This window comes from Pieris napi, chromosome 14, assembly GCF_905475465.1.
Source record: "Pieris napi chromosome 14, ilPieNapi1.2, whole genome shotgun sequence".
In the NCBI taxonomy this organism is placed as follows: domain Eukaryota; kingdom Metazoa; phylum Arthropoda; class Insecta; order Lepidoptera; family Pieridae; genus Pieris; species Pieris napi.
This window is the reverse complement of record NC_062247.1, coordinates 9557221-9571624: the sequence shown is the minus strand read 5'-3', so window position 1 is coordinate 9571624 and position 14404 is coordinate 9557221. Positions and strand designations below refer to the sequence as shown.

General features: G+C 33.2%; 1 protein-coding gene across 1 annotated transcript; it reads left to right on the top strand.

Annotated features, from left to right (window-relative positions):
- The first annotated feature begins 796 nt into the window (after positions 1-796).
- Positions 797-10808, top strand: LOC125055734 (sodium channel protein Nach-like). The gene is made up of 11 exons (XM_047658256.1): positions 797-1151; positions 1621-1718; positions 1793-1895; positions 2370-2517; positions 3617-3762; positions 4458-4557; positions 5146-5422; positions 6375-6513; positions 7283-7374; positions 7972-8155; positions 9042-10808. Exons 1-11 carry the CDS (start codon positions 973-975, stop codon positions 9151-9153), a joined length of 1578 nt encoding a protein of 525 aa, XP_047514212.1. The 5' UTR covers positions 797-972; the 3' UTR covers positions 9154-10808.
- The last annotated feature ends 3596 nt before the right edge of the window (positions 10809-14404 follow it).

The window sequence follows — 14404 nt, the reverse complement described above, 5'->3', positions numbered from 1 at the left end:
GCGCAGTGGAGAGCTGGAGCACTAGGGCGTAATAACAATTACCTACCTATGTAAAACATTAAATTAATGTAACTTTATCAATTTTTTTCTGAAATGGATTAATTGGCTTGCGATAAAATATATCGTGTAAATTACAAAATCATGTTCTATATACATTTTCATCATAAAATGAATTCAAAGTGTAAAAAATTGGCTGTTTGGATTTTTTTCTATTAAGCGAAGTTATTTAAATCGTGTATCGATCTTTTAAAATGGATACTTAACTCCACCATATATTTTTTTCCATTCTCCTTACTTCAAGAAACGATAACGAACAATGGAAAGAAACAATGTACTTTATTAGAGTTGTGTTTATCCCTCCTTTCCGGAGAACGCGTTTTGGCCGAAATTCACCGATGTCCAGATTGAGCATTCTATTAAACGAGCTGGATCTGGACATCCATAGTTGCTCACCTCAGACTTTGAGAGCGATTTTCGTTTAGTGTTTGTTTAAAAAAAAATTATTGTTTAGATTAATTAATTTTATTACTTCTTGTATGATATGTTTGCCAGTAAGTGTTTGACACATTAAAAACTGTATTTTATTTTTCTTCTGTCAATGTATTAATGTGCCAAGCGTTGGCAAGCTTTTATAAATTAAACTAGAATCTTCTTTATATATTTTTTTTGACGTTCAAAAGTGCCATTTTAGATGGTCTAATTGAAATAAATGATTTGACTTTGACTTTAAATAAATAAATAAATAAATAGAGTTTGGCGACCAGATAGGTCCTTAACTATCGTCATTAGGAAACGAATTGTTGCAATCAACAATGGAACTAAATAACCAAATGAGTAAATTATTATTCATTGAGCAAGTCAATACAACTGATACTATCAGGTTGCGTGATTTATAAAAGCATGCGACACTGTAACTTATGCCACGCCATTTACAATAATAATTCGTAACAATAGGACATAAAAATTATCGAAATGAAAATTCATCCGTCCAACGCGCTAAGGAAACGAAAAACCTGGTTTCCGGAAAAAAATGAGAATATTTGTTCATTATTGGGAACGAGTTTACGTCATCAGACAACTGAGTTTTTTGAAAATTCAACTTTGCATGGTGTTCGTTACATTGCGGAGAAGGAGCGGCCATTTTGTGAAAAGTAGGTACATATATAGGTAGGTAGGTATATACATAGACGCACAAACCTTTGGGTAGCTGTGATTTTTGATACCAGGACGGCCTGCCGCGCTTGTACAGTATCCATCCATTGGTCCGTGTATTCAATCTTTGCATGTGTAATGTATATGAATGGAAAAGTGTCTAAATAAGGATTTATGGGGCCGTTTTAGTATTACGTAAGCACTATAGGAGGGAAATAAGAAAATCAAAGGCCTTTGATTTTCTTATTTGGTGATGACAACCCACATAATATGTTCTATGCTTGAAAACAAAATACGTTTTCGAGGATTCCTACAACAAATTACTACGTTTATGTACTATTATTTTTGAGAGTTTTGCTTACTTTTGCTGACAAGAGGAGGGGGGGGGGGGGGGAAATTGCACGGCCCCTAATATAAGCTACTAATGATTTTGCTTATAACTCGTTTATAATTCGGACGAATTTACAGATTTATGTGGTTTAGTTTCACTGCAATAGGAGCAATAGCAACGTGCATTATAATCGTTAGTTTATGGGAGAAATTTCAAACAAATCCAACAATTACAGGTAAAAATTAATATGTATGTTAATTAAATATGTTTAAATAGATTTAGCAGTATGTTTGTGTTATGTTTCTGTAGGTCTGGACACAGATTTTCATAATTGGGATGTACCATTTCCAGCCGTCACTATATGTGATAGGAATGCCGTTGATGATGAATTATTACAAGAATACATAGAAAAGTAAGTACTTACAGACAAAATATGTTCACAGTTTCGAAGTATGTTTTTTAACGAAATATTTTCCACAATATATAGAAAAAAATACGCCTATAAAAGGTTTATGAAGTAAAATCTTAGGTCAAACTAGAAAAATATTTTTTACACGATTAAATTATTAACATATGGCGTATGTAGGTGTATTTCAATGTAGACGATTTTTTTAATGAAGTACTAAAATATTATCAGTAAACAAATTAAAATATGAGTTAAAATTTAATTAACGTGTTAAGCGCTATCAAACTTGAACATAGGGTTAGGTTAGGGTTAGGGTTGGTGGACTCAGTTTCCGCAATTAGACACAAAACAAAAAAAAGATTCAAACATCAAAACATTGCGAAATAGACATTTATAAATCACCAAATCTTAAACATGCATTTCTAATTTTATAATTTTTATAAATATGTAAAAGTATTAAACAAATACATATTTCATTAGAACATGGGGATCAGAAACGCCTCCAAACGCCGAAGAGTTTTTGCGATGGCTTTCGACTCTCAGCTATCGGTCCATAGCGACTAGAGCTTTAGAATTCACAAAGGATGAATCTGTAAACACATTAGATCCAAAAGATGCTGTGTTTAACGTATGTATTTTATATTATATTTAAAGCTCACTGTTCACCGTTTTGGATTGGTACGCAGTGCATTGTTGCAGTGTTTAATCTTTGAATATCTTTTGGAAGGTATTTTTCTTGTTAGTAAGCTAGTTTCAGTAAGCCGAGTACGCTCCATCAGCGCGTTTTGTTACCTTAGTGATTTTTGATAGAGCCAATGTTAGCCAATCTAATATATAAAATTCTCGTGTCACAGTTTTCGTTGCCATACTCCTCCGAAACGGCTTGACCGATTTTGATGAAATTTTTTGTGCTTATCCGGTATCTATGAGAATCGGCCAACATCTATTTTTCATCCCTCTAAATGTTAGGGGTAGTCCTCCCCTAAATTGTTATTTTTATTTTTTAGACAAAATTTTTAATTTCTATTTTTTTATGATACAACATTAAAAAATACATACAACTCCTAACTTTCACCCCTCTACGATCAACCCCTATTTTTTTATTATAAATGATATACATGGCAAAACGACGTTTTCCCGGTCAGCTAGTTTTTAAATAAAAACGACGGGTTGCACTCCGGGACTGCCGGCAGAAGTGAAAACTTGAATATTAACGTTTTGCATGTTTGATATTTTCGAATGGTTAGGGAATAATTTTGCACGAATTGCTTTAATTATTAGTATAAAAGTACTATCATTTATGTGGTAGAATACAATATTTATTTATTGCGCTTCGTACACAAACATGATAATTTATATTACATTAAATACGTCGCGCCAGCTGTCTACTCTCCATCCGTCTTACGAATTTTCGATCAGGTCACGTGTCCTGACGCGAGCTTAAAATTTTTTACCCATTCCAAAAAAAGTGTACAACGCCGCTAAAGAAGTTTTCACTTCACCAATGGAGTTTATGAAAATCACTATTGAGGTTACGCGGTAAGCTTAGTAGGCTTTTATGGTCTTGAAAAAGATAAATAAGGAACATCAAAGTAAGCTCATGTTCAAATGTTCTGTCGTATGCTTAGAATGTAATCCAAGTTCTAGTATAATTTAACCAGACCAATCTATCACAATAAGTGCCTTAAAACCGCTTTGTAAACTAAACATAGTATGGATACTTGTAGATTGTGCGACACTGTGAAAATATTTTCTACGACTGTGAATGGAAAGGCGACTCGGAGGAATGTTGTGAATTAGTGGCGCCTGTCTTCACTGAAATGGGCTTCTGTTACGCGTTTAATTCGAAACACGCTGAAAAAGCCTGGCCATGGTAAGCTATTTAATAAATTAACTGTGATAAGTCATTATTTTCTCACTAGATGATAAGTTTTTTCTTTTAATTATAAAGTCAACAAAAGGCAGAGCGACCTTATATACATTACAATCTAGCCTTTACAATAATTTATTTTTTATTATGCTGAATTAAATTTCTACGATACATAGGTGTTCTAACACACTTCATCTTAAACTACAAGAATGTTCATGAACAGTCTTAGTGTTCTATAATGTTCGTGTGTCCGAGATACTACAAAAGGTTTAGTTTTTACTGTCTTGTTCCTGTCGTAACAAAATGCCTAAAAAGTCGAAATGGTAGCTAAATTTGGCAGTGTTTGTGACTCAGAGACAATGCTGTTGGGCCCTGGATGATCTTTTGTTTATTTGGCTGGTTAGCTATTGCGTTTTTTGCGTTATGGCTATACACAAAATAGCGCACCAATTCTTAAAAGGTCGGCAACGCACTCGCCTATATTACGTCATCGTGTGTTAGGTTTTTATTTTCGTTACGTAGTTTTCTTGATTCGGTCGCCGCGCTCAAAGCCCGCGATAAAATCTATGCAATAGCTTAAAAATACTTTTTAATTAAAATATGTAAAAATATTTACCGTCAATGCTTAAAAATTACTAGATTCGTAGCAAGATCCCGTACAATGGAGATAAAAGGGTTAATTAGTAATTTCTTTGCAGGCAAGCGCAATCCGAACAATTCACGGAAGCTTTCATCCACGAAACGGACGCTAAATGGTCATTTTTGTTTAATTCATTTCGCAACGATACAATAATTGATGTAAGTTATAATAAGAAAGAAATAAATCAGTGGCGCGATACCCTTTTTAGGTCTCGGCCTCAGACTTCTGTATCTGTTTCATGATCATTTGACGACGCAAGTAGGTGTTCAGCCTTCTGTGCCTGACACACGCCGTCGAATTTTTGGATCTAAGGCAAGCCTAACGATGTTTTTCTTCACCGTTAGAGCGAATGTTAAATGCGCACATAGAAAGAAAGTCCATTGGTGCACAGCTGGGTATCGAACCTACGACCTCAGGGAAGAGAGTCGCACGATGAAGCCACTTGGCCACTGTAAGAAATAGTTAATATTTTGTAAATACCAAATAAATATTTTAATCAATTACCTACTGTTTAATATTGTGTTATTTTTTTCTACCGCATTGGAGTTATCTGTAATGGTAGCCTATTTTAATAAATAAATAAATAAAAAATTCCTGACAGCGTTCAAACAGTAAAAGAAACGATAGTAATAATAATAAACTTTATATGTTGCCATGTCATACAGACGCTGGTGAGCAGGAATTTCATAGACAAGTTCCGATACTCTCCAGTTTTATTATGTTACTAAACAATAAACACCGTACAGGTATACATACATTCAACCGAAGAAATGGCGGGCTTGGAACAGACAATCCAACATTCCTGGGACAGACGAGTTGAAAAAGTTTCGTTTTCCGTCAAACATACATACACAACGGAAGACGCGCGGCAGCTTTCGATTCGTCAGCGGCGTTGTATTTTTGCTGATGAACAGAAATTGGAAACGTCAAATATATATACATATACTGCTTGTATGCGCCAATGCAGGATGCAAAGGAGTCGATCATTATGCAATTGTGTTCCCCATTTTTACCCGCCTATCAGTAAGTTAACGATTTAGTATACTTGAACGCCGGTAGATGGCATTTTACAGACTCCACAGATTACACATTAATCCCATAGATTATAAAAGATTAGTTCGCGCGTAAGTTCATGTTTTTTACGTTGAAATTAATTCCTTTTTGAGTTTTTTTTAATTCCCAATATATATAATAAAGAAAATGACAATATAAGGAGTATATTATAATTTTCTTAAACACACTTTTTTCACGGAATTCTGCGTTATTAAAAGAATTAGGTTCAACCGTGGCTTGCTTTTGTAACACAATTTGACTGACTTCAGTAACTGGAGTCCTATGTTAAAATAGAGTCTGGTTAATGAAAGAAGATAACGAAAAAGCGCGGCAAATGAAAAAAAAATAGTACCTAAAAGTTTGATATATTTTGAGGATTAAACTTACTTGATACTTGATTTTATTTTATCATGTTTTACAATGATAGTAACTGTATTTCTATGAAGTTAAATACTATACGTATTTAGTCTTTTACTTTATTCGGCATAATCAAATCCTGCGAAAGAAACGAAATATACTATCAAATAAAACAAAGTTTCGGAAAAAATATATAATAGAAATAAAAATTAGTAATTGCATGAGCCATGAAGTATCAAGACAATAAATCATACTAACCTAAGAAATTCAATGACATTCTGTGTTGCCATTCGAAAGTTTTCAAATAATTCAATTATCTTCTTTCAATTTTTTCACTCTATAAATTGTTTTTTTCATTTTTGTCATTAATATTTTGCGTACACAAATTAAGTATATTTTATCGAAGAAATGTAGAATCATATATCAGCTCCAAAAATTAAATCTTATTTTAACCATTTTGCTATAATTTTAATACTACGTCGAACCATAGTTTGCGAGATTAAATATTCTAACCTTTGTTCGATTATAATATGAAATTCAAATGCTAACCTTTTCGCTCTTACAGAAGGTTATCGCTACTGTACTATTAGAGAATTGGAATGCATAGCAGAACACGCGACAACGATTACCGATGTAACACGATGCAATTGTGAACTCGGGTGCACTCACACTGTCTATGAAGTGGAGAAACTTACAGCGACTGAGTAAGATATTGTAATTGCAATTATTACTAAATTTTCACGTCATGTACTAATTAAATAGCCAAATAATCCAAGAATGTATTATAATTATTTTAAGGAATTTATACTTAAGTTTGTTATGGAAGGGCTGGCAACCCTGACACGGGTATTTTTTACTTAAAAGGGTTCCCAAATCTTACACATTGTAATGCATATGTGCATAAAACTAATAAACACATAAACTATACAATATACATTATTACTGCAGTATTCAGAACAATTAAAATCAAATAAGTATAAATATAAAAAAACATATATGCAATAGAGGTAATTACTGTAAAGAAACGAAGGTAGTTTGATTTTTATCGACTTATACTTTTTTTAATTAAAAATTGAGTATATTGAGCAAATGCAGTAGTTTTGGTTTATTTATTTATAGTTTAAAAATTGTGGCTCATATGCTCATATGTAGTAGTGTTAAAAACATAAAAGGTAAGTCTATTTGCAGTGCCAAGAGCAGCGTTGCCCTAGTAGTTTCAGCGTGCGACTCTCATACCCGAGGACGTAGGTTCGATCCCCAGCTGTGCACCAATGGAGTTTCTTTCTGTGTGCGCATTTAACAATTGCTCGAACGGTGAAGGAAAACATCGTGAGGAAACCGACATGTCTTAGACCCAAAAAGGCGACGGCGTGTGTCAGGCACTGGAGGCTGATCACCTACGTGAAACAGATTCAGAAATCTGAGGCCAAGACCTAAAGAAGTTGTAGTGCCACTGATTTATTTTATTTGCAGTGCCACAACAAATTCGTTAGAAACTGAATTTGTATCTTGGCCCATGGTGCGATATAAGCGAGAAGTGCTGTTCGGTTGGGTCGATTTACTAGGTACGTATTACTTAGACTATGCTGAAAAGGTTTGTATAAACAATTTCCTTTTAGAAAATTGTATAATATTTTAAGAAAAAAGTTACACACAAATTATTCTATACGCTTCTTCTTTGATTTCTGGAAAAAATAATTTGTACAGAGCATAAGCAGAAAGATCTCTAACAAGCGATCTCGTCCAGACAACGCTAGTACGAAAAAAACTTAAAAAGATACATGATGGGTAAAGTGTATAACCAATTCTTATAAAAAAAAAATTGTTTCACTGACCTTAATCTAAAATAATACAAAAAAATAATAAAATAAACTAAAATATAAAAAGCTAATCGCACGGATTCCTTAGGCTATTCCACAACTTAATGGCGGAGTTCCTAAACGAATTTTTAGATAAATTTTTCAATTTTTATTTTTGTATGATACAGCATTAAAAAATACATACAACCCCTAATTTTCACCCCTCTACGATCAACCCCTATTTTTTTGTTATAAATGATATACATGGCAAAATGACGTTTGCCCGGTCAGCTAGTTTTTCTATAAATCTAACGAAGTGTAAATAATCAAGTGAAATACCTCTAAAACATGAATTTATTTTAGTATCGTTCGGTGGTATAGCTGGTTTATTCCTTGGGTTCTCGCTTCTATCTGGCGTAGAGTTAATCTACTACTTCACACTACGCGCGTGCTGTGCGCTCGTTCGCGACGCTGACACATTACGCGAAGAACGTGCGACTCGGCTCGCTAAGCCCAAACCGCCCCATGATCTCAGCCTAGTGCCGTGGTATGTAATCTACGAAGTTATTTTAAAAGAATTAAATCATTTGTATTTATCAAATTTATTATGTTCTTTACAGCAGTGTTGGCCTAGTAAATTCAGCGTGCGACTATCATACCTGAGGTCGTAGGTTCGATACCCTGCTGTGCACCTATGGACTTCTGTGTGCAATTAACATTTGCTCGAACGGTGAAGGAAAACATCGTGAGGAAACCGACATGACCCATAAAGTCGACGGCGTGTGTCAGGCACGAGGTTGATCACTTTCCTATTCGATTAAAAAATGATCATGAAACAGATTCAGAAATCTGAGGTTAAGACCTAAAGAGGTTGTAGCGCCACTGATGTATATATTATGTTCTTATTGTATTTAATCATCCCATTAAAACAATTATTATAAATTGTTTCCCCACGAATATAACATACATACATACATAATCTAAATCCCTTTACTTAGGGGCCGTCCATAAATTACGTGAGGTGTTAAAGGGGGGGAGGGGGTCTCGGCAAATATCACGCAATTTTTTTTCTGATTGAAAAATAAAAATTAGGAAAACGGTTGACCATAAAGGCCATCTCTGCAACTTCCCGCTAACTCCATACCTAAACGCTCAACATTTCACTTATTTTGTTTTAGTCGTAAATAAAAGCACGAAGCAAATTTTTTTCTTTTTACAATACTAATCCAACGCGTTTACGAAAGCAACCCACATTTTGAAAAATCTCACGTGAGATTGGGGGATGGGGGAGGGGGTTGAATAAAATCTCACGACATCTCACCAGGGGGGGAGGGAGGTACAGAAAATTTAAAAAAACACCTCACGCAATTTATGGACGCCCCCTTACTTATCTGCATCGTATTATATGTTGTTACTTAAGTTCTTCCTTGTAGGTGGAAACAACCACCTCCAATTCAAACATCAAAGCCTTTGAAGGTACAGGTGAGTAGCATCAAGCTCCCGCGGTATTCACCTCCACCGGGATACACAGAATACTTACCATAGATTTATATTGTGTGGAGGATGTTGTTCTCTTCCGACTTAGACCAGTCTGACCAGTGACTGATGGTCCCATTGGGGAACGTCGAGAAGCTAATAAACTTAGCGTTCGCAATAAATTTGTCAGCGCGATTTATTTTGTAGTAGTGATTTGTAGGCGCAGATTGTAACTATGTTTGTAAACAACTAATATATTTATTTTGCTTTAAGTATTTTTGAGAAGAGATTTACATACTTTAATTACATTGAAATATCTCATTTAGAAATGTAATTTAGGAACACCGAACAAATTTTACGAAACTTGTTTTATTGGAAACGTCTAACCTAGTAAGTACACCCAATTACTGTTTAGACAGAGATTTGCAATATGTTTGAAACACATATACTATAATAATGTATTTAGTATTTCCTATAAACAATATTTTTTTAGTTATACACAAAAATTAACCAACATTTAGCTCGTAATTAACGGTGCACATTAGACACAGAATAGTAATAATAATAAAAAAAAAATTATGGAAAGAAAAAAAGGAATAAGGTTCAATTTAAGCGTGTAATGTGTGCGTGCTGTGGTAGTACCTGGCCCTGGCTCAGCATTATGCTGTGGAGCAGACGTGTTCTACAGCGCTGGTGATTCTGCCAGAGATCACAACAGTTATTTTGCGCCTCAGACGCAAAAAAGAAAATAAGAAGAGTATAAAACATAATAATAGTAAAAATTAACAGTGTAAGTAAAGAAGTCTTGGAAGATTTGTGTGTAAAGTATATAGTAAATAAAAAAATAAGAATAATTGTTACTTAAACTACTATAAGAAATAGATAAATATACACATAAAATATATCTCTAAATATGCCTTTCTTGCACTAATTGCACCACACTGATAATACAGGTAATAGAATCAAAGCCAAAAACTTTCGTGTAATGTACTAAATTACATAAATTGACTATTTCCCGAATACTCAAAAATATCTAAATACAGCATGTTTACTTAGATGTACCAGCCTCTGTATTTTAGCAGGATATTATTTTTATCATCACGCCTTTTTCCCCGAACGGGTAGACAGAGACAACGGATCTACACTTTCTACGGTCATGACTTACCTATCTCGCTTGATCCGCTTTCATGAAATTCACGCACGCACCTCCTGGATTTCGTCCAGGTCTACCCAACCCGATTTCACCATCCACGGTTGCCTTCTATTCTACCTGTTAACCGCTTCTCATTAACCCGTTCTAACCAAACCATCTAATAGTACGCGATCCGGCTGCAGGATTCGTGCCCTCAACGGTTATTTACTAAAAACCAAATTTTTATGTATATGTATAATTAGTAGATTACTATCTATCAAAATTTGGCCGCTAGTATTTTTAATGAAATTATTTTGAATTGATTTTTGGGAAAACATTTCGTTCACTTGTTATTTACATAAAATATCGTCTACGTCACGGCAATTTACATTAAGATTTTAAAAAATCACGGGTGCTGTTGCCCACCAGGCCGCACTTCTTCGTCGCCAGGTGTAAACAGGTATGATTTCGATATATTTATACATTCATAACCGATGAGCGCACTAATCCTGCAGCCGGATCTTAGACCATAAGTTTTTCGTATCATTTATACGTGTTTTAATTCTGTAGAAAATAAAACTTCAATTTGCTATAACGACTTTTATTCAATACATTTGGTCACATCAAGTGTTTACAGTCAATTCATATTCGACTACATTAAATAAAAAACAGTCAACAAGTTCCCAATATTCGAGAAATACAACAAGAATTAGGACCACAATCGTGTAATACATTTATAAAACACGTATCCAAGTTTCGATAGACGTGACAAATTCTATGCTTGACTTAGCATTGTCAACTGATTGACCTTTGGACTTTGTTAAGTATAACTTAGTGTTCAACTACTTGAAAGGTACATTGTAAGTATAATATTCAAGTTGCAAAAATGTGTGATTAATTGTGGCACGGTATCCGTTCATAATTTACAATTAATTTTAGAAAAGTTAATGATTACAAATTGTCTTTTTTAGATTTTTTAAACGTTTAAGTATTAATTTTTTCTGCAGTTTCGAGTAAAAAATTACACTTTAGACAAGTTGGACACTAGTTTTTCCTTTAAAAGTAAGGTAGTATTCAAAATCAACTGGGTTACACAATACAAAATAAAACACGACTTATAAATAAAATTGGCTAAGGATTGCTACAAGTCTTAATTTCACTGTATCGTGATTTTCCTTTAACTAATGCATTGGACAAAAGACTAAACATTTTTTTTTTCAATTTATGGCCTGGTATCTAGACCTTTAGGCCAAAAAAAAGAAAAAAAAAAGACGAAACACGTTCTCTTTGATCTGATTGGTCAACAACATCCCTAGACTAATACGCGTCACGGTCCGTTTGACCAATCACAATCGAACGCAAGGGTTCGTCTTTCGTCTTTTGTTTTACATCCTCACTCCTCTGATCTAAGTCTCTATATGACAGAAAGAGACAAATATATTCTTTTGTTAAAGAAATTTCTATGAAAACGTAAATCAGTTGACAAGCCAGCAGGTTATCGAAAATACATTTTATGAATTGCACTATCCTTCAATAAATCACACATCGAAAACAATTCTTACTTTGACTAAAAACTAAGTACTAGATCATTAGGAATGAAGCATAGCCTTAAATAATACTAAATTAACTGCATTGCTGAATTTTGGTATGAAACTGCAAAATACTGTTATGGGGAACTGAATTTGCTAAACTAACAATTTCTATGTACGTGCATTATACTACGCAATAGTTAAATACAATTCATTTTAAGTTCCGCTACAGAAGTAGTATTTGTATGATATAAAACAAAATCTAGACTTGTACTCCAAAAGTTTCTTGTTATCTAGAAAAAATGATTTTCTTGTAATTTATTGTTTCTTTACACACACTTTTGGAATACATAGCTTGCGATAAAAACTAAATGTTGAACTACGCTTTAAAGTACCTTTACAATATTCAAGCGCTGTTAATGTACACAGGGCCAACCGTATTTAAAGAATTTAATATAATAACTGAACAACGGACTCATTCGAAAACATACTAAAATAATGTTTTGTCTAATTAAAAAACTATCCAATAGACAGCAATAGACTTATAATATGTTTTTCTATACGTGAATAAACTTATTATTTCATGGTAAAATTGAATGCATTCCAATAAGGACTTTTATCATGAAAATGTTTCGAGGATGTATGAATAACACTGGTTTAGCATTCTCATAAATAAGAAATTAACTAGATTAAGTAAATGGGCATTTGTAAACCTCATTCGTGGTTATATATCGAGCAATGAAAACCTGTCTTTTTTCATCACAGCGTAAATACCATTTGACAGAAAGAGACGAAGTGTTTACGAAATGGGCGTTGATAATTTGAATGTTTCGTTAATTCATTCTTACTGTTGATACAGATTGTCAAGTAGAAAACGCGTAAATGTATTACAAGAAAAACGCTTGTATCAAAAAACCCCAAACCCAACGGCCTAAAATGAACTTTATCTAAGAGCGAATTGATGACCAAAATAGGCTTTTTGAGAGTAAAAAATATTATAAAATTGTAAATTAAGTGTTATTGACAGTAATCAGTGTAAAACGTGGCTTAAAAAAGCAAACATGTCTAAATACTCATTAATTTATATAAAAAATATAATTAAAAAAATTGATTTTAATACGTCAGTTAGGTGACACAAAAAGTCACAGATAAGTCGAAGCGACTAAAGCGAATTTAATTTCGTTATTCGTATTATGTGTATTTGTTTAAATTAATAATCGTAGCACGAAAAACTTGACGTTTGTTTTTATGTTCAAAGCATGGTGCGCCGCCATCTTGGCTAGAAAAGCATTTTGGCGGATTCTTGAAATTATGAATGTTTCATTTGATTTTTTTAAGCCAGTACAGAATTAAAAATAACAATTTGTATATGTTTTACAATTTGTAATTATGTGAACACGGTTCTAAAATGGCAATTCAAATTTAGATTTTGTTTTCACGGGATTTTTGTATGAGATGTCAGACCAATTTGACAGCGGTTATTGTGTCTTTGCAATAACAGAAGAAAAAAATAATAATGCATATTTATCTGAAATGTTCCAGGTATAATATAAGGAACTAGGTCGTAAGGTAAGGTATAATCCATTAGATAATGTTGTTTATAAAATTCTGTATTTTCGCGGCCTTAGGCAGACACAGATTAAAAATTTCTTATCTATTCTCTTCATGAACATGACAGTGTTCTATATCGTATAAGACATGCGAACCAAAAATGTAAATAGATTTTAGTATACGGATGTATGAAATATTCAGAGAGAGCAGAGTTAATGTTAATAAAAGGCCAGATGTGTTCGTTACTTGACAATCTATCTTAAGCAAGAATTTCTTACCGAAAATACATAAGCACAATAAGTACTGGTATAATTAAGATAATGAATATCTACAAATAAATAGTTCACGAACGGCTTTCCTATATATGTACATCTAACGTCAATATAGCGGCCATAGATCAAGTCTGGTTTTGACAGTTGACAATTGTCATTGTTCTAAGTATGTCACAGACTGTTTATGTAGAGTATACGATGCTGTATGGGCCTTTAAGTATATTCTCTAACCTTATAAAAGTATGGATATCTAAATAAATATATTATAGAAAAATAATGTAAGAGAGACAAAAATAGTTTTTAAGGGTAACTTGTGTTTCTTTAAGCTTGGTTAAGTACGTAATATAATTAACTTTGGAGTACCTAAGACATTACAAATACTGGGTGAATTTTGATGGAATTTGCAGAGACAATTGTATATTATTTAAATAGTACTTTATCCTAGAATCCAAACGATTAATATATATTATTTTTTTTTAATATTAAAAAAGTAACTGCCCGTCATCATCGCAGCACAATCTCACTCAAAATTCTACCAAAATTAATCTAGCTGTTTAGTAAGTAAAAAACAAACTAAACACCCAAGTGCTTATAATGTTAATAGGTATTTCTATATAGCCCAAAAATGTCAACATCGAGGGTAGGAAACAATTTCAACAAAATCCTAATACTAACATTTCAAACTTATTTAAATCGCTATTTACATAAGGATTTTATGCGTATACATATGGCCTCTCGCTCTAACAAAACCAAATGCATTCTAATTGCACCGTTAACTATGCGTCTGTCTCTTTTCATCACAGAGTATACACCATGAGGGAAAGAGACAAAAGAGG

Coding starts and splice junctions, on each gene's coding strand:
- LOC125055734 (XM_047658256.1), top strand. CDS start 973: ATGAAAATTCATCCGTCCAACGCGCTAAGGAAACGAAAAACCTGGTTT. Junction 1,719..1,792: donor AACAAATCCAACAATTACAG/GTAAAAATTAAT, acceptor ATGTTTCTGTAG/GTCTGGACACAGATTTTCAT. Junction 7,375..7,971: donor CGGTTGGGTCGATTTACTAG/GTACGTATTACT, acceptor AATTTATTTTAG/TATCGTTCGGTGGTATAGCT.